Genomic DNA, 18,862 nt, shown 5'->3' with positions numbered 1-18,862 from the left:
CACCAAATATGCTGATACATAATATTTTTATATAACTAAAAATTACTATAAAAATAGTAGTGGAATTAAATTAAATACTTCAAATAAAGACAGTTGGGTAATCCAAAAATCTAGCCTTTGAATTTGAATCCTATGAAGGGTAGATGGAAAGAGAGAGAGAAAAAAGGAGAGATTAAAAGGGAAAAAAAAGAAAGCATCAGAAAGGAAGTGAAGGAGCTCTGAGGCTCATAAAATAGGAACCCAGGAAGGACACTCACCTAGAGACCCTGGGTCCAAACACCCTGGTTTCCTCCCTTCACCCTACAGGGAATGGATCCTGAGTGCAGGGAGAGGGAGGCCCCCTTTGGGTCCCACTCAGGACACAGAGAACCCTGACATGTAGCACCCCAGGTAGGGAGAGAAACAAGCCGACCAAGGGGAGTTGATGGGGTCACAGACGACATGGAGATCTGGGGGGACCCGTATTCTTGCCAGTAAGTGACAGCAGAGACTGAGGGCTCCACGTAAGAAGCCAGCCCTGTAGCCCTGTTTCTGAAGTTTGAAGAGGTGCTGATGTTGGCAAATTGGCAAAGGAGGCCGATTGGCTGCTAAAGGACATGAGGCTATTGTGTTTAACTTGAGGAATTTACTCCCGTTTGGAGTATGTGACTTCACTGAAGGGAAATTCTCTGGAATTATCTTAGGTCTTGTGGACTATGTACAAATCAAACAGAAGTACATTTATTTACAGTGAGAAACTTAACTGTCATTGAGTGTAGAAGGCAATGTGCCTGGCACTTCATGTGTACTAATTTATTTAATTCTCACAATAACCTGAATGCAGTAGAAAATATTATTATCTCCATTCTACAGATCAGGAAAGTGAAGGACAGAGAAATTAAAATAAGTGAATACAGAGCTGTGATTCAAACCACGGCAATGTGGCTCCAGATTCCATACTCTTAACCATTAGGTTACGTGCTAATTACAGGAGATGAAAAAAGGAGAAGGATTTAGAAAGTGGTTTGGGTCACTGGGTGTATTATACCACGCACTGATGATCCTGTGGAAGCTAAAGCACATGTTTGCATTTAACCTGCCTTTGTTAGTCCTTTCCCCATCACCATGTTTTATTCCGAACCTGTTTTGCTCTGTTGACTTCAAGATGTGGTGCTTGACATATAAGAGACAAGCTTCTCTTACCTTCCGAATGAAGAACGCAGTGATTTGGGTGAGTTTGACAGAGTAAGTCGTCTATCTTCCATTTTGATACAGAAATCATAAGTGATCAATCAGTTGCCAAAACTTTTTAGATAACTCTAGTCAATACTTGGGCAGGAAATGTGCCTCCCAGGTCCAGGCTGGTAAACGTGAACATGCTCTACCTCTCCTAGATCACGTTAGTTTCCATTTTACTTTGAGGACACGGTTGATTATGTTAAATTCTAGGTTTAGTTCCATGTCTTCCTTTTCATCTTCTTAGCCCTAAACTTTGGACCAATGCAGTCAACAAATATATTTTGATTATCTGGTATGTACCAAACTACACTAAGGGGACAGAGATGAAGGAGACACTGGTTCCCCCAGGAAGAGAGGCGGGAAGGTGGGAGGAGGCAGGGAAGGCAGGTAGGCCTAGAGTCAGACTCACTACTTGAGATGGGATGAAGGTGAAGACCCTCCCTGACAAGAGAGTAGTAAGCAATAGCAAACAATGCTACCTTTACCGTTGGTGAGGAACACAACAAACAAACAAAACCATTGGGCCATTGTTTTCATTCTCCTGCTCCTAAGCCTTAAACTAGGAGGTTGTCACAGCTGCTAATAAGCAAAGGGGACATGGAGGGGTTCATCTCACCTTTCTAGATATTCTCTGATGAAAATCTTTACAAGGAGCTAGGAAAAAACAAAATATCGTTGGTCCTCCATATCCATGGGTTCCATATCCATGGATGCAACCAACTGTGGATCAAAAATATTTGAAAAAAGAAAAGGATGGTTTGGTCCATACTAAACATGTACAGACTTTTTTCTTGACATTATTCCCTAAACAATATAGTATAATAACCATTTACATAGAATTTACTTTGTATTAGGTATTATAAATAGTCCAGAGATGATTTAAAGTATACAGGAGGATATGTGTAGGTTATATGCAAATACTATGCCATTTTATATCAGGGACTTGAGCATCCCTGGATTTTGGTATCTGCTGGGGGTCCCGAAACCAATCCCCCATGGACAGCAAAGTGCAACTGTAGTTATACTGAACAGATTCATAATCCACACCCAACTAGGCATTCTTTTAAAAACCTCTACTCTTTTCAAGAGTAGAGGAGCTGTGAAATCTGAGGCCGTGACGCATAGACCACAGACTGGCAATGCTAGAGTAGACCATGAGACTGTGTGGGCCCATGGCCCTCACTGCACAGGTGGGAAGCAGGTTCACAGAGGCTGAGTGACCTGTGCAAGGTCATACCACAGCCGGTTTGTCAGAACCACTGCAGCCTGCATATATTCTTCTCTAATCTAATTCTCGCTGCAATATTATAGCCTGGATATTAGGGCAACATTAGATATACTCGGAAAATAGTGAGAGGCCATGGGAGTAAGAATATTAAAGTCTTCATTAAGGACACATGGTGACCCCAAGCAAACCTCACCATTTTTCCCCTGTGTCTCCCTGCTGCTCTCTCTCTCTGTCATGTCAGTTCTAGCTTCTTATTCTAAGAAAACTCATCCTTATCAGCCACTTACACTGAAAAATGCCCCTTCAGTCCTAAAAACAGGATGGCTTCCTGGCATCATTCTAGTCCCTACCTCCGTTAAACTAAGTAAAAAACATGTAAAAATGCTTCACTCTTTGAAGGGAGTGTGAGACAACCAATTGCCACATGGCACTAAAAATGGTAACGCTGAAAAGGTTCTTTGTTGAAATGCATGGCTTATTTATCCTATAGCCTCTGGAAACACATGAGGCCTGTGCAATTAATTTTAATAGTTCACCGTGCCAATCTATCAAAGCACCAGGTCAACTGAATGCAGTCGGCTGTGCCAGACAATACGTTTGCCAAGATAAAGGCAGGATTCGACTGGACCCAAGCCCCCCCCAGTTCTCAGGGCAGGCCACCTTCTTAAACCTGACAGCCTCCATATGCACCAGCTGCATTTTTGCAGCAGTTCATGCACACAGAGGAAGTTTCAGAGGATGGAGAAGCGGGAAAATGGCTACGTGGCCCTGAACAAAAGGCACAGCTGCTCTTCTGCATGCATTTTCGTCATTCCTAAATGAATCCCTGAAACCTGGCCCGACTGTGTGTGGGGACAGAGGAGGAGCTTGGCGCTCGTCCCTCATCCCTTAGGGTTTGTTAATCTCTTTACACTCTCTTCCAAGGTAATATTCAAATCAACCACACAGCTCAATTTACTTGGCTTGTGACTCTAATTGAATAAATCTAAAATAACAACAGACGCACTGGCCCAGAGCCTTGACCAAATTTTTCCTTAGACATTTCAAGCACATTCTGGCTGTTTTAATTCTGCCTGCAAGCAGGTAAACGCACTCTTGTCCAGCGCCTAATTTTATACCAGAGGGAGAATGACTGTCATTCTGTCTACTGCTTCCAAGGTGGCTAATATTTCCCGATGGGTAGAAGCTTTGCAGGAGAAGTAACCCAAGAAAAACTTAAGCATCCTTGAAGGTGGGGAGAACATTCTCATCCAAGCAGGTTAGCTGGCCTTTCACACAAAGATGTTTAATAAGGTACTGTTCTGTGCCTGAATATCACTTCTTCAGAATCATAAGGGCTGAGTCGCCTCTGAGAGTTTGTTCAGTCTCTTTTCTAGGTTATGTTTAGGTGAGTCTTCAATGATCCTGAGTTTGCAGCTATTCCCATTTGTAAACATATCCAGAGAACCACTGCTCTACTAAGCCTGCCGCTCATTCTAGTTTCTCTCAATCCTTTTGTAGAGGGTAAGAATTTTAAAAACTGGATCATTTCCTACTAGGGGTAGGAATGCAGGCCAAGACTTAGGAACATGGCAAGATAAGTAAGCAGTCAATGATAGTTTAGAACCGGTCAAACTTCAGAATGTCCAAGCTTTCCTCTGGGGCACATCACCTAACGAGAATGTTTTCGAGGTGGCTCACACCTGTAATCCTGCACTTTGGGAGGCCAAGGTGGACTAAAGATGCTGAGTATGTTTTTAAGGTTATGTGAGTAGATCTGCTGGCATTCTTGCAGCTGTCTGAAGACAAGGGTTAAAAGGAAACAACAGGCCAGGCACGGTGGCTCACTCTTGTAATCCCAGCACTTTGGGAGGTCAAGGTGGGCAGACTGCTTGAGCTCAGGAGTTCAAGACCAGTCTGAGCAACATGGTGAAACCCCATCACTACAAAACGCAAAAGAAAAAAAAATTAGCCAGGCGTGGTGGTGCACACCTATAGTCTCGGCTGCTTGGGAGGCTGACATGGGAGGATGACTTGAGCCCAGGGAGCTTGAGCTGCAGTGAGCTGTGACTGCACCACCCAGCCTGGGTAACAGAGTGAGACCCTGTCTCAAAAAAAGAAAAAAAAACAAAAGAAAAAAGAAACAACAAACATGATTGGCACCTCTCCAAGAAGGGAAGGAACCTGCCCAGGGTGGCTCTGCTATGGCTGGGTGGTGATGGTGCTGTGGCAGTATCTGCTATCTTAATGGCAAATGAAGACACCCCCACAAGCGCAGGGCCTTCGCAATGAGCACGTCTGTTTCTCAGTGGGCAAGCGTGTTCATTACACCTGCATCCAACATTCGTCAGAGTTTGGAAACTCTTTCTCACGGGTACAGTAAATGTCCCAGCAAGCACTGTCAGGCCAAAGGCCTCTTCTAGCTTCTCTACAGAGACCAAGTGGCCTTCGCCTTCTCGGCAAGCCTGCCACACACGTGACCCTAGCCCCTCCTTGAGTTTTTCTTCTACGTAGAATTATTCCAAGTCTTTCTTTCCCTTTTCCAGGCCCTAGTGTCTCATGAAGCCCAGGTACAATGAATGCTCAGGCTGGTAGACTGTGGACCAACCAGTTTATGCTTGGAAATTGGCTCCAAACCACTGGGAAGTCTGGTCAGAAGGTGTCGTCTTAGCAACCCAAATCCACCTCCGGTACAGAGTACTCCAGTACAGAGTACCTCATGCTTCAGTGAGAGCCAGCCAGTTGCCCTATCTTTTTATATAAGGGTAACATGTGATACGTTACCTTAACATGACTGCTAATACCATCACCGATGCCCAACACAGTGAGGAAATGTTTACCGAGTGAATGAATGAATGTCGACATCATTCCCTGGAGCAGGCCTCCGTGCTTATTCAATATCTCACAGCTGCACATTTTGGCTCCTATTTGAGGCTTTTCCTCCTTATATTCGTCGTCTGCCCTTCTGAGCCCACATCTTGTTTCTAATCACAGCTCAGAGTGAAACACGTGTAAGGTAATGACTCCTCAGCGTGCTGTGGCAGCGCTCATTGATTAGAAATCATTTTCACAGGGAACACTATAACAAGGAGTTTTGATCAAAGGTGGGTTATTATTTCACTTCTTTGTCTCCCCCAGGTACATTTGCTCCCTCCTCCTCCTCAAAGAAAATGTGTGTGTGTGAAGATAGATCCTAAGGGAGACAGGAGACTTTTTTTTAGAATGAAGCTATTTCTTTCTTTAAGTAATCTTAAGTAAATATTTCTTTAAAATAAATTACTAATCAAGCTTTTTCCTGAAGCTCATGCTCTGAACCCACAATGCTGTTCTCTTCAAGCTCATCTCTCTGGGAAGAGGCTGTGTTCATGTCCAGATGTCCTGCATTGCAGGGCCAGACCCAACCACAGCCAGCGTGAACACGCTTCATCAAGGCTGCAGGGGGCTGGGGTATCAGGATCCAGTGGGCTCTTGGAAGACATCAAATGGTCTGTGGAGGTTTGACGAATCCAGCGAGTTTCCTTACAGGTCCCGTCTTTCTGTGCCTGCCCTAAGAATGGACTGAACTCAAAATAACGAGCAACTACACCACACAAGACATTTCAAGTATGTCCTTCTTTTAAGTTGTTTACGGCTGTATACATCATTCTCTTTTCGAATACTGGAAAGCAGGCATCTAAGGTCTGCAACAGAAGCTGAGGTGAGAAGCACAGGAGGAAGTTCAATTTTTTTTTTTTTGACATTTAAAAAAATCATCTTCCATTCTTCTTCCTGAGATGCTGGGTTAGATTCCATATGCAAGGGGGAAGATAGGGCATGCTCTGATGTCAAGTCTCAATGACTGCTTTAGATGGAGAAAGAATAACTCAAGACATTCCAAAAGGTTTTAAAATTACAATTTATTTTTTTAGTAACATTTTTACCTTGGCATAAGGTATCATTAGTCCTTAATCCAAGCAATCAGATAGCTTAAACAATAGATAAGAAACTTAACAAAAAAGTCCTATCGGGGACTTACAGTGCTCAGAAGAGCACTTCCCATGGATTGTCCTGGATCAATGTAGCTCAAGCTTAAGTCTATCATTCTACATTTATAGCGCTCTAGAGGAATAAACCTATTCCTCCCAAAATGATAAACTACACGAGTTTAAAATATGTATTATGTATGCATATACATATACACGTATGCATGTGTTATAATACATACATACATAGACATACACACACAACATGCAGACACACACAAATACATACATATATGTATGTATGCACCCATGTAGTATCAGTGTGAGTCCTTGGCTAAGGAGATCTTATTCATTCAGTGAACATTCTAATCGTGCAATCAGTATGGTAAATACCAAGGATAACATCAACAGATTTCCTACCCTCAAGGAGTTAACAGTCTAGTGAGAGGGACACAAAGTCAGTAAGTGTCAAACAGCAGCTTTCCGATGGGCCTACATGTAGGTACGGTGACCACCAAGGACAACGACCTTGGAGGACAGGGGCAACATGAAAGCTTTTCTAAAGAAGTGGCCTTGAGAAGCATCTTAGAGGTGTTTGCCCAGAAGCCTCTGTGTATGAGATCTTTGATACATGGTTATCTTTCATATCCTGCTCTTGGTATGTATGGTAACTTACTGATAACCATTTGGGGTATGCAAACATCTTCTATATTAGCTCAAAGGGCTGACGTCAATCCTGAGTTTTACCTGCCTTTGGCATCCAGTGAACGCAGCCTAGGTGCTTTCCTTAGAACTGTGGACATGTGAGGCTGGGCACAATGGCTCACGCCTGTAATCCAGCACTTTGTGAAGGCGAGGCAGGCAGATCACCTGAGGTCAGGGGTTTGAGACCAGCCTGGCCAACATGGCAAAACCCTGTCTCTACTAAAAATACAAAAATTAGCTGGGCATGGTGGCGGGCGCCTGTAATCCCAGCTACATGGGAGGCTGAGGCAGGAGAATCACTTGAACCCAGGAGGTGGAGGTTGCAGTGAGCCAAGATCACGCCACTGCACTCCAGCCTGGGTGAAAGAGTAAGACTATGTCTCAAAAAAAACACACACACACACACACAACAAAAACAAAAAAAACAACAACAAAAAGAACTGTGGACATGTGAAACGGACAGCGCAGTGTAGAGAGTGGAGAGGTTCACGGGAAATGCCTGGTGAACTGGATGAGTTGGTGCCCTCGCCTCTCAGTGGCCCGGTAATGGCATACCACAGTGAGCAAGAAGCACACCCAGGGAAGTGAAAGGTATTTTGAAAATAAAGACAATGTTGCAGAACAACTGTTGGCTCTTCTCACAGTGGTCCTCTTGTCCACAGGATGACAAGCTGGCCTCCTCTCCAGCTTGTACTGGGAGCAGGGCATGGGGGAGCTTTTTAAGAAAACCTTTGCCATTAGCATAGCCATGTCAACCTAAAGGGAGAAACTGAGGCAAAATCAATAAGAGGGGAGTTTATTAGGGCCAAGATAAGAAGATCTTCTTAAAAGACTCAGACCCAAGTAACCTTGGATATGAGTTCCATTTGACCTTTATTACAAGTAGGATTTAAAAGCCAAGAAAAGGGACAAGGAGTGGGGTGTCAGAAAGGTATTTGTCAGGAATTCTCATTGGTTTACAGAAATAGCATTGATTAGTGATTGGCTATACGCAGTTGAACTATGTGGTATGGGTCAGGTGTCTGGTGTGCAGTATTGTTAGGTTAATTTACGGCTACTTGTGACAAGTCGGCCTAGAGGCCATATAGCAGGCAGCTTCAAGAGATGATTAATTAACTCATGGGGGCAGTGGGAGGTGGCCGCTGCCTCATTCCCATGCCTCTCTGGGCCTGATAATTTAGAGGCAGCTCACATTCATCAGATAAAATGTTTCTTTTTCTTCCTCAGTAACTATGTGAGCAAGCCAGGCCTCCAGTCTGTTATACTGACCTAGAAGGAGTAACATTCAGATGCTCCAACTCGGGGGAAGCCAGGGGTGCGAGTAGCCAATTTGCAGATTTAGCTTGGTGGTTTGCCATGATATGAAGCCAATTCAGATCTGCTGCATCCCCTTTAATCCTGCCATGACTGCTTAATGGCCGTGAGACCTTAGACCTGTAAGTCAGATGCTCTGAGCCTTGGTCCTCCCACAGTACCAGCACATAATACGGTACCTCATACAGAATGGGCACTCAATGGCATGTGCAAGCATGTGTCTACACGTGTGCATGCAGGCGTGTGTGTGCATGTTTTCTCAGGTACACACATACACACACACACCTGACAAAAGTTCCCTCAAATGATTAAAGGAAAAAGGGACTTGAAAGACACACACTCCCCCAAAAGTTAAACATTATTTTGGGAATACAACTTTTACAAGCTCAGCGCAATAATGGAACAGATATGCCCAAAATGGATCCCGATGTTAAAAAAACATTATTCCAAAACCCACCAGATGAGCTGAGAATTTACTAAAGAGACCAGTGAGGAAAAGCAGGGGACCCACTTGGGGCACTAATGCTCTGAAGTGAGCGGAATAAAGCAGGTCACTCTTTAAAGACCTCGGGGTTCCAGCCGATGCCCAGGACGTGATGGGCAGCAACAGGGACCCCAGCCCAGAGGCACTGACCCCATCTTCAGTGGTAAGCAGCCACTGGTCATCAGGGAAGTGCTGTAAGTACAATACAACACCTTCTCAAAGGCTTACACTCGAAGGGCCTGCTGGGCACCGTTCTTAGCTGACTCATTTGGAAATAAAGAACAAATGTGGATAGAAGAAGGGAGGAAGGTAGGTCTGATTCCCCAGTTTACAACAGAATATGGCCTTTCCCAAGCACCAGCGCTTCCCACAGGGCATTTATGCAAAGGGCCCCCTGAGAAACACACCCCTCTACTGAAGCAAGAGAAATCTACTTCTCATTGTTGAAAATCCCCAAAGGCATTCTGAAGATATCTGTCAGGATTCCCAGATGAGTACCTACCTTTAGGAGTTCTTTTAAGTACAGGGTGTAAACCTGGTAACATTTCATATGCAAATTTCAAATAATCACTGAGAACAACATGGCTTCTGGTTAAATGGTAACTCCCATGATGGGACTTGAAATGCAAAGGCAGAGGGACTGGGCACTGGCACTGGGAATATGCTGGCCACCGAAAGGCTGAAGAAACACGTCAAAATGAAAAATCCAATACCTTGCTGTGAAATATGTGGATGTACGTTTAAGCACTTCAACTCTTAGACTTATAATACTGCTTTTAAGGTACAGTTATTACATCAGTGGCTCATAGAGGCTAAGTAACTTGTCCAGATGAGAGAGGAGCTGGGGTTAGAACACAGATCTCTTTCTACTACATCAATCAATGTCACTGTACTTAAAGTATCTTTAAGACAGAGATTTTATCTTGTAGTTGACAGGCTATACGAGTTGCCAGTCAGTTATGAGTGATGTTATGAGCAGCCTTAGAGTGCCTGCCACCTCCAAGGCCCCTGTATAAGTCTGTGCTTGGACCTCATCACCGGGGCTGGGTGCCAGGCATTCAGCTGTGAGTGGCCTGAGCTCTGCCCAGTGGAGGCCCCTATCCTGGTGGTGACTGTATGGACCGATTAGATTCTTTCTTGCGAGGAAACTGGACATGGCACAAACAGTCGTCAGGAGCAGAAGGCTCAACTGAGGGAGGCCCCACCAAGTGCCCAGACTCCATACTGGTTGAGCCAGAGCAGGGGGTATGGGAATAGGCTTCCTGGAATGCTAGCAAGGCACCCTCTCCTGAGAGTCCTCAGGTTTCAGTGAGGCCTGCTCTGAGAAGACTGGGATGGTTTTTGTTTTTTGTTTTTGTTTTTTGAGACAGTCTCGCTCTGTCACCCAGGCTGGAATGCAGTGACACGATCTTGGCTCACTGCAGCCCCTGCCTCCTGGGTTCAAGTGATTCTCCTGCCTCAGCCTCCCAAGTAGCTGGGACTACAGGCACGTGCCACCACACCTGGCTAATTTTTGTATTTTTAGTAGAGATGGGGTTTCACCATGGTGGCCAGGATGGTCTCAAACTCCTGACTTCAGGTGATCCGCCCGCCTTGGCCTCCCAAATTGTTGGGATTACAGGCGTGAGCCACCGCGCCTGGCCCGGGATGGTTTTAAGTCTCCCCTAACAGCTTGCATATTCTCTATGCAAGCCTCCAGTACCTGTAGTAGCTCTTTTCATTGTAACTTAGCAGAGCCAAGCATATCATTGCTTTAAAGTACTATATTAGAATATAGGATCAGAGAAGGACTGGACAGCACCATCTTGCAGTATAAGGTACACCATCCCCCGGCAGAAGTCACTCTTCCGACAGGGCTCTCCAACCACCATGGACATCCGATGGACTGAAATTTATGGTTATCCATAAAAATCCCTGGAGACATCTGTTACGGGTCCTCCCAAAATTCATATGTTGCAGTCCTAACTGCCAGTACCTTGAATGTGGCTGTATTGGGAGACAGATAGGGTCTCTAAAGAGATCAGAGGTCATTAGGGTGGCCTAATCCAATCTGACTGGTGTCCTGATGAGAGGTGGAGGACACAGACACATACAGAGCAGGGATCACGTGAGTATACAGGGAGAAGACGCCATCTACCAGCCAACGAGAGAGGCCTCAGGAGAAATTAACCTGCCCATACCTTGACTTGGACTTCCAGCCTCCAGGACTGTAAGGAAATAAACGTCTGCTGTTTAAGTCAGTCTGTGGTGTTTATTATGCAGCCCTAGCAAATTCATACAGAAGACTTCAAGTTGGATTTTTATGAAAAGAAAAAAGAGGCTCACAAGTGATTAAATCAACGTGCTGGAAGCAATATAGAAATTTGGTAAGAATATGGTCCTGGATTTTGACTGCTGAGGGCGATGCTGTCTCTGTCACTTATAGGCTGTGGCTCCCTGGGCGAGCTGCTTACCTGTGGCCTCATAAATAAAAGGCAGCCAGGAACACTGCACACGTCATGGGTGTGGTGAAGGTGTAGGGACGCCAGGCGTGCAAAAGCCTTGGCATGGTGCTAGAGCCTGTGATCCTTGTCCTCAAGAAAGATTTGCTTTTATTTTTACCTAGCTAATCCAGATGCCATCAGATACAACTACCTAGATGTGATATGTGGAGGATGAAGCTCTTGGTACCTAAGGCCTCCTCACCAGGAACGGTTGGAGAGCCTCGTCTGACTTGGCAACTGGAATGCCCCCGGCAGCTCTGGGCTCTCTTCTCTGCAAGTCTGCCACGCTGGCAGGAGCGTCGCACGCCACTGAGGCTGGCAGAACCGTGTGCGTCTATTCAGCTCCGAATCTTGGTCTCTTCCTATGCACTTGCCTAAGTCTCCCTTTAACTGAGAGTGTTTATGGAAAACAAAGAGCTTTGCTTCTTCCCGGAATGTTCTATGGACTTCTCGTCATCTGGAGCCTGCAGTGGCTTTTCTCCCTGTGAGGCCCTGGGGCGCACTGTGCTCACTACCTGAGGCCTCTTTGCTGCACCAGCTGCTTCTGTTAATGTAGTGGGTTAGGGAGAGCAACTCATTGATCGAGGTGGACACTTAGGCTAATGAAGAGGCTCTCAGGGGACACAAACAGGACACCTCTGTGCTCCCAGGGTGCCTCTGCTGGACTCCTGGGGGCAAGCAGTGGGAAGCTACTCCTGGTGGCTTGATCAGGCGGGGAACTTGTTTCAGAAGCTAGCAGACGAAGGCGAGGCACAGAAATGGGGACTCGAATGCCCTCTGGACTCTCTTGCCTCCCTACTCTGCTTCTCTCTGAAGGGAAGCTTGCTTCTGCTCTCTGCAGACTGCCATTCTTGGCCTTGCTGCTGCTCAAGGCAAACAGACAATGTGGAAAGTGGCTGTGGAATGAAAGACTACCTCTATCATCGCCAATTGTAAATTCCTTCATGGGTCAAGCATCTGTCCGGGTCCAATCAGCTGAGACTCGAGGGTAAAAGGATGCCTCACTGCATAAAATGGCTGCCAGGGCCCATGGCTCTGGATTGGGAGGGAGGAGCAGTTATTAGCAAAGAGGGAATCACTGGGAGCTGGGTGGACACCCCAGACAGTGACTGTACACTGTCAGGCCTTCGCTGCAGAAGCTCAGGTCCTGTAACCACATTTTCTCAACCCTGCTATCACATGGAGGGCCCTTCACAGTGACTCTTCCTTTTAGTCTTCCTTGTAAGTGTTGCCCATTTTGTTAGCAATAACCAATATTATAATTTCATTTAGGACTTTACACTTGGGGATGCTCATTAGATATCTCCAAAGAAAAATACTGATAAAGCAAACAACAAACCCTATTACACTTCTTTAAAGCGCTACCCCCACCAGAAACACAACTGCTTTTTGTGAATGAGTATAGCAATGCTATTTTAAAACAGATGTCTATAGCTTATGTGTTTTGGAAATTTTTTCTACCATAACATTTTTTTAAAATACCAACAGATAATACAAAACAGTGTCATGTCCTAGAAATATGGCTGATATATCTTATTTCGTGAACACTGACAGTGACTGCTGGATATTCTCTTCCAGCATCAAATCAGCAGCTCACTGAATTCCAAATGCAAATACAAAGCGCCACACGCCTTCTGCAGGCTCCCTTTGCCGTGTAGACTCCATGGGGTGGGCTTCGGGCCTGAATCAAAACCTGGGGCAACAAAGACATGAGGCCTGGCCAGGCTGCACGTCTCCTCCGACGCCGCCCTGCACACAGAGGGGCTGGGTGCATGTTCCCATTCTGCCATTTTCTGCATGGGGCGTCCTTCCCATTTCCTCTACCTTACTTCCCCACCAGCACATGTGTTACCTACATCCTATAACACTTACTGTGCATAAAAAAAGAAACAAAAGTATATTGCAACTTTTTTCCTTAAGGTGTTAAAAAAATTTCTTTTTCACATCTTAAAAACCCACCAAACTTTTATTCCCAGCTTGTGACATCCTCAACCTGCTTTATTCTTTTTTTCCTCTTCTTTCTGTCGAAAACAATTAGACCTTAAGAAAGTAATTTTATTGTTTGGAGTAAATCATCATCAGCAACTGGGTGCTTATTTTGAGTATGGGCTTAACTACAGTAAACATAAAACACAAAGTTTGCTCATTAAAAGCTTGGCTGTTCTTTGTTTGTATTTAATGCTTGTACTTAATTACAATTAGTTTTTCCCAGAGGAAACTCACCATTAGGATGTAACCAGCACCATCAACAATAGTAGTTAACATTTACTGGACACTTGTTATGCACCAGGCACTGCAAAATAACCTTCTAAGGTAGGTTCACTGTTAAACCCAAAGATAAGAAATTGAGGCTTAGAGAGGTGAGTAACTTGCTCAAATGGTTCCACGGTCAACAAGTGACAAAGCCAGGACTCGCACTCAGAGTGGCCTAAAGCCAATGCTGTAGCCACTACTCTACAAAGGCTTCAAATTCCATTCCTTCCAGGACACATTAAGAAACAAGAGAGAATATGACAAAAACTACATTGTATAGCGACTGCAGGAAACTGAACTCCAGAAATCATAACGAAAGCTCAGGAAATGGATCAATCTGACTGTGGAATGATTTAGCTGGGTCGAAAGCCACACAGAGGCTTTGCATTCCAGTTACTTATGGCTACACTGTGGCCTCCAAAAAAGGGACTGGGGGACTGCCACATGGGCTACTCTGGTCACATTAAGAAATAAGAGAGTATAGGACTATAACTTCATTGGTATAGAGACTAGGAGCACAAGTAAAATCCAGAACCATCATAATGAATTGCTTCATAACTGGTACCTAAAGTACTATTTTAAAAATTGAGCAAGGCCTGGCATTGTGGCTCATGCCTTTGGGAGGTGAAGGTGGGAGAATAGCTTGAGCCCAGGAGATCGAGACCAGCCTGGGCTCTCAAGCCTGGGCAACACAGCAAGACCTCATTTCTACAAAAAAAAAACAAAAAAGAAAAATTAGCTAGGCATGGTGGTACACACCTGTGGTCCCAGCTATTCAGGAGGTTGAGACAGGAGGCTTGCTTGAGCCCAGAAGGTCGAGGCTGCAGTGAACTGTGATCATATCACTGCCTTCCAGCCTGGGTGACAGAGCAAGACCTTGTCTCAAAAATAAAAATAAAAAAATTGAGCAAAATAATTGGTTTTGTATCTTTTGTAAAAGATTCACTTATTGTAAATTATCTATCCTATAAATGGTATCAGGAAAGCTGGTTAACCATTTAGAAAAATAAAAGTTTGATCTTCTCATCTCACAACACCATAATTACAATTCCAGATGGAACTAGAAAAAAATGTTTAATAATAAACAACTTAAGAGAAAATGTAAGTAAATATTTATATAATCTTTTGATGGATAAGAACTTTTTACACGTAAAAGCAATGGACAAAAATTAATGAAAAAAAGTTGGATATTACAAAACAAAAAATATAAAATAACTTTATGCCCCACATATGATGAAGGATAAGAAAAGGCAGATAACAACTTGAAAAATTTGTAACAAATATGAGATAAAATGGATTAGTATTTTGGGTATATAATTAGCTAATCATTTATATGAGATTTTTACTATTTATTAAATGCCAACAGAAAAAGTGGACAAAAAAAGAGTTGAACAATTAAGAGAGGAATATAAATGATTAACAAATATAGGAAAATATTTTGTTTCACCAGTCATAACAAATGCTCTAATAAATCGATGCAAATAACTATAATTTTGCCATGTAAAAAAGGGTTAAAATGTTAAAATAGTATATGACAATGGCAGAATTTTCTTAGTATATATGTATGCAAGTTTATCCTACACATTTTTAAAAACACTAGAAAAAGGATATAAAAATTATCTCTGGTAAGCCTGGTGCCAGGCACAGTGGCTCACGCCTGTAATCCCAGCACTTTGGGAGGCTGAGGCAGGCGCATCACCTGGGTTCAAGACCAGCCTGGCCAACATGGTGAAACCCCAACTCTACTAAAAATACAAAAATTAGCTGGGTGTGGTGGCGCATGTCTGTAATCCAGGCTACTTGGGAGGCTGAGGCATGAGAATCACTTGAACCCAGGAGGCGGAGGTTGCAGTGAGCTGAGATTGCACCACTGCACTCCAGCCTGGGTGACAGAGTGAGACTCTGTCTCACACTCACACACACACACACACACACACACACACACACACACAAAGCCAGGCATGGTGGCATGTACCTGTAGTCCTTGTGACTCAGGAGATTGAAACTGGAGAATCCCTTAAGCTTAGGAGTTCAAGTCCAGCCTGGGCAACATAGCGAGATCTTGTCTCTAAAACAAAACCAACTCTCTGGGTGGTAGAATGATGGGGAATTTAAATTTTACTCCTTACAGCTTTCTTTTCTAAAATAAAAACCCACTACTTCTAATAACAAAATCCAATACTTTCCGTATGTAAGAAGCAAAGAAAGGAAAGAAAAAAGAGGAAAAAACGGAAGGAAGGAAAAAATGGAGGAGGGAAGGAAGGACGGACGGAAGGAAAGAATTCTTCACCTTCGAGAGGTTAGGAGGCAATGAAAAGTTTACAGTGATAAAGGTCTAGTGTTCAGAATATATAAAGAACTCTTACAGCTGAACAAAAAAAAGAGAACTCAACTGAAAAGTGGGCAAATGACTTAAATAGATGTTTTTCCAAAGGAGTACATAAATGGCCAAAAAGCACATTAAAAGATGTTCAACATCATTTAGTCATCAGGGAAATGCAAATTGAAATCACGATGAGACACTGCTTCACAACCATTAGGATGGTAAGAAAGAGAAAGTAAGAAAGGGGAAGAAGGAAGGAAGGAAGGAAGAAAGGAAGGAAGCAAGGAAGGAAGGAAGCAAGGAATAAAGGAAGGAAGGAAGGAATAAAGGAAGGAAGGAAGGAAGGAAGCAAGGAATAAAGGAAGGAAGGAAGGAGGGAGGGAGGGAGAAGGAAGGAGGAAGGAGGAAGGAGGAAGGGGGAAGGGAAGGGAAGAAGGGAAGGAAGGAAGGGCGGAGGGCGGGCTAAATGGGTATGCAGCTTCTTCTGGGTAATGGAAATATTTTGTAACTACATAGTGGTGGTCATTACATTAAGTACCACTGAATTGCCCTCTTGAAAATGGCTTGAAACTTTATGTCATGTGAATTTCACCTCATTTAAAAAAAAGGAAAAAGAACACCCTTCCCACATCACCAGAAAAAGTTTGGAATGGCCCTTCTAGAGTGTCAGCAGCTGAATGGAGAACAACTGAAAATAGATTTGTAGCACATCTTGAATCTGAGACCCGGGATTCAGAGGTGAAACACGGGCAGAGCAAGTCCTGCCTGTGAAGAGATTCTCCTCCTGTCGTCTGGTATGAATTTTTTGGATCTGTTTTTCCACAGAATACACCTATGGGATATTTTAACAGATACAGTTTCTGTATTTTTATTGGGGCATAGGGTGAAAAAGTGATTTTTAAAACGTAATTCAAAAGCCCAACTGATAAACAAATACAAAGTTTGAAATTATGGCTAGTTTTATCTAACTTTAATTTTCATATTGACTGATGAAAAAGAACTAAATCATCATCTAACAAAATTATTAGCCACTCAAGGAAGCATACCAACAGATCATAATAGCTATTTTTCACAGTTGCTAAAAAATGTGTCAGAACAGTTGAATGTAATTTTAATTAAACAAATTTGCAATTATGAGTATAATAACTGCCTTGACATTTTTACATTATAGCTTGAGCTAGAAGGAAAAAAATTTTCCTTTTATTGCAAGAAGCATGAAACTTAAGTACAAATATTATTTAAAATAGTTAAACAGTGTAATTATAATATGTAAAATGCATAAATCAGGCCACATGTTATAGGGTTCAATTGCCGACCTCCACTTGGTCCAGCCACTGGCTGAGTGAAGCTGGCTGTAGGGCAGAGTGGTATCCAAGATCTTAGACAATCCCAGCCACGGAAGAAGGATTCTACACAGACAGGATGCAGGAGCACACCCTGCCTTAGATGGCCCTGGCTACACTCTCTAAGAGACATTTGTTTCTTGAGAAGCACTTGAAACAGCTCTGCTCTGAAGGTTACAGGGACCTTGAATTTTGGTTTTCTATTAACTATTAGGATTTTTTCATCTTGAATATCTATATTGATCTCCTTTACTTAAACCATGCTAAGAATAGCTTCCATTCAGACTAGTCATCTTGATAATTTGATCTGTTTAATATTGCCAGATTTATTCCTGTATCAGACATGATATAAATTTATTTGGGATTCGTATTTAAATAGATTCTCCTGCAGTAGGAATCCCAAAACTAAGACATTCAATGCATAGGTATTCATTGATTCAATCTGGTTTGAAAAAAAATTCTAAATATAATCAACTCTTATCTGTTTTCCCAGCAATATGTTCCTCACACCTTCCTTTCCCAGCTTTCTTTCTCTTATTTTGGGGAGGCTGTTTTTAGTTTGCGAGGTGAGTGGAGGTCAGGTCTAATTTCAAATTGTGCATACTTTGCATTGTATTGCACTTTGCTTCCCGAGGACTGGCTTTCTCCTTCGGAGGAGGCAATTCTTTGCAGCAGGTGAACAGATTTCCCGGCCAAACAAAACTGAAGGGAAGTAAATGCAACTTCAAGAAGTTTTCTCCCCCATGTGCCATATTAAGAAATGCTGATCAAAGCATCGCTCAGAATCCATTCATATTTTCAGGTCTTAATGTGCGTGCTATATCCTTTCTTAAGTTAGACACATTGGCTTTACTTGATGAAGTGAATTGAATGAGGCTTGTCTTAAGTGGGCCACCCCAATGCTCGGGAACTCTGATAGCCAATCATCACGCCTGTGTCATTCTCCCTTCTCAGACAGGGCTGACAGGAGAGCTTTCAGCCATCTTATCCCATCCTTCAAGTGAGCTATACGAGGATGAAAAATCAGAATGGGTAAATGACAGCAACGTGAAACTTCCCTGCAGTATTATTCCAAATGTCTATTACCAGACACATAACTATGAAGAGGCGGGTCTGTTTCCAGAGTCAGGACGTTTTGCTTGCTCCATGAGACACCAACCCTTTGCATAAATCCATTAAATCAAGTATTCTCTAGTTATGAACATTTGTGGAATAAATATAAGTAAAGGCACAACAGGGGGGATATTTAAAGAAACATGATCATCCAAAGTATTTTTCTACCACTGAACTGACTACTAGAAGACTACTCATCGTCAAATCCATGTGGTCTGCGCGTTTTCTGACGACACTACAGTCTCGCTCCTGCAAGAGACGCTACCTTCCAAAGGCTTTCATTCCCAGTCTCTGCTCTTTGACTTCTTCCTCCTGGGTCCTCCTTCTTAGTTCCTCACTCACTCTCTCCACCATCCTTTAAACCTTGGTGTTCCCTCGGGTCCTTTCCTCACCTTGCTCTTCACCTGTTCTAGACATTCACCGGGCATTTAGGTCATGTCTGGAGCTCTCGTGGTCA

At 43.5% G+C, this 18,862-nt stretch overlaps 1 protein-coding gene across 9 annotated transcripts in view; it reads right to left on the bottom strand.

Annotated features, from left to right (window-relative positions):
* Window positions 1-18,862, bottom strand: part of FARS2 (phenylalanyl-tRNA synthetase 2, mitochondrial) — a 514,316-nt gene that overhangs the window by 116,704 nt on the left and 378,750 nt on the right. For 2 of the 9 annotated variants that reach the window (XR_002521280.2, XM_021936587.2), the window contains one exon: window positions 16,905-18,297. The exons of the other annotated variants lie outside the window; for them this stretch is intronic. Coding sequence is in view for 1 of the 2 variants with exons in the window: in XM_021936587.2 (XP_021792279.1) it covers window positions 18,243-18,297 (55 nt within the window). In the remaining variant the exon portion in view is untranslated. Of the gene's footprint in view, window positions 1-16,904; window positions 18,298-18,862 lie in introns of those variants that run through there. 9 annotated transcript variants of the gene reach the window in all.

This window comes from Papio anubis, chromosome 6 (assembly GCF_008728515.1).
Source record: "Papio anubis isolate 15944 chromosome 6, Panubis1.0, whole genome shotgun sequence".
NCBI classification, from domain to species: domain Eukaryota; kingdom Metazoa; phylum Chordata; class Mammalia; order Primates; family Cercopithecidae; genus Papio; species Papio anubis.
This window is presented reverse-complemented; position numbering and strand designations above follow the sequence as displayed.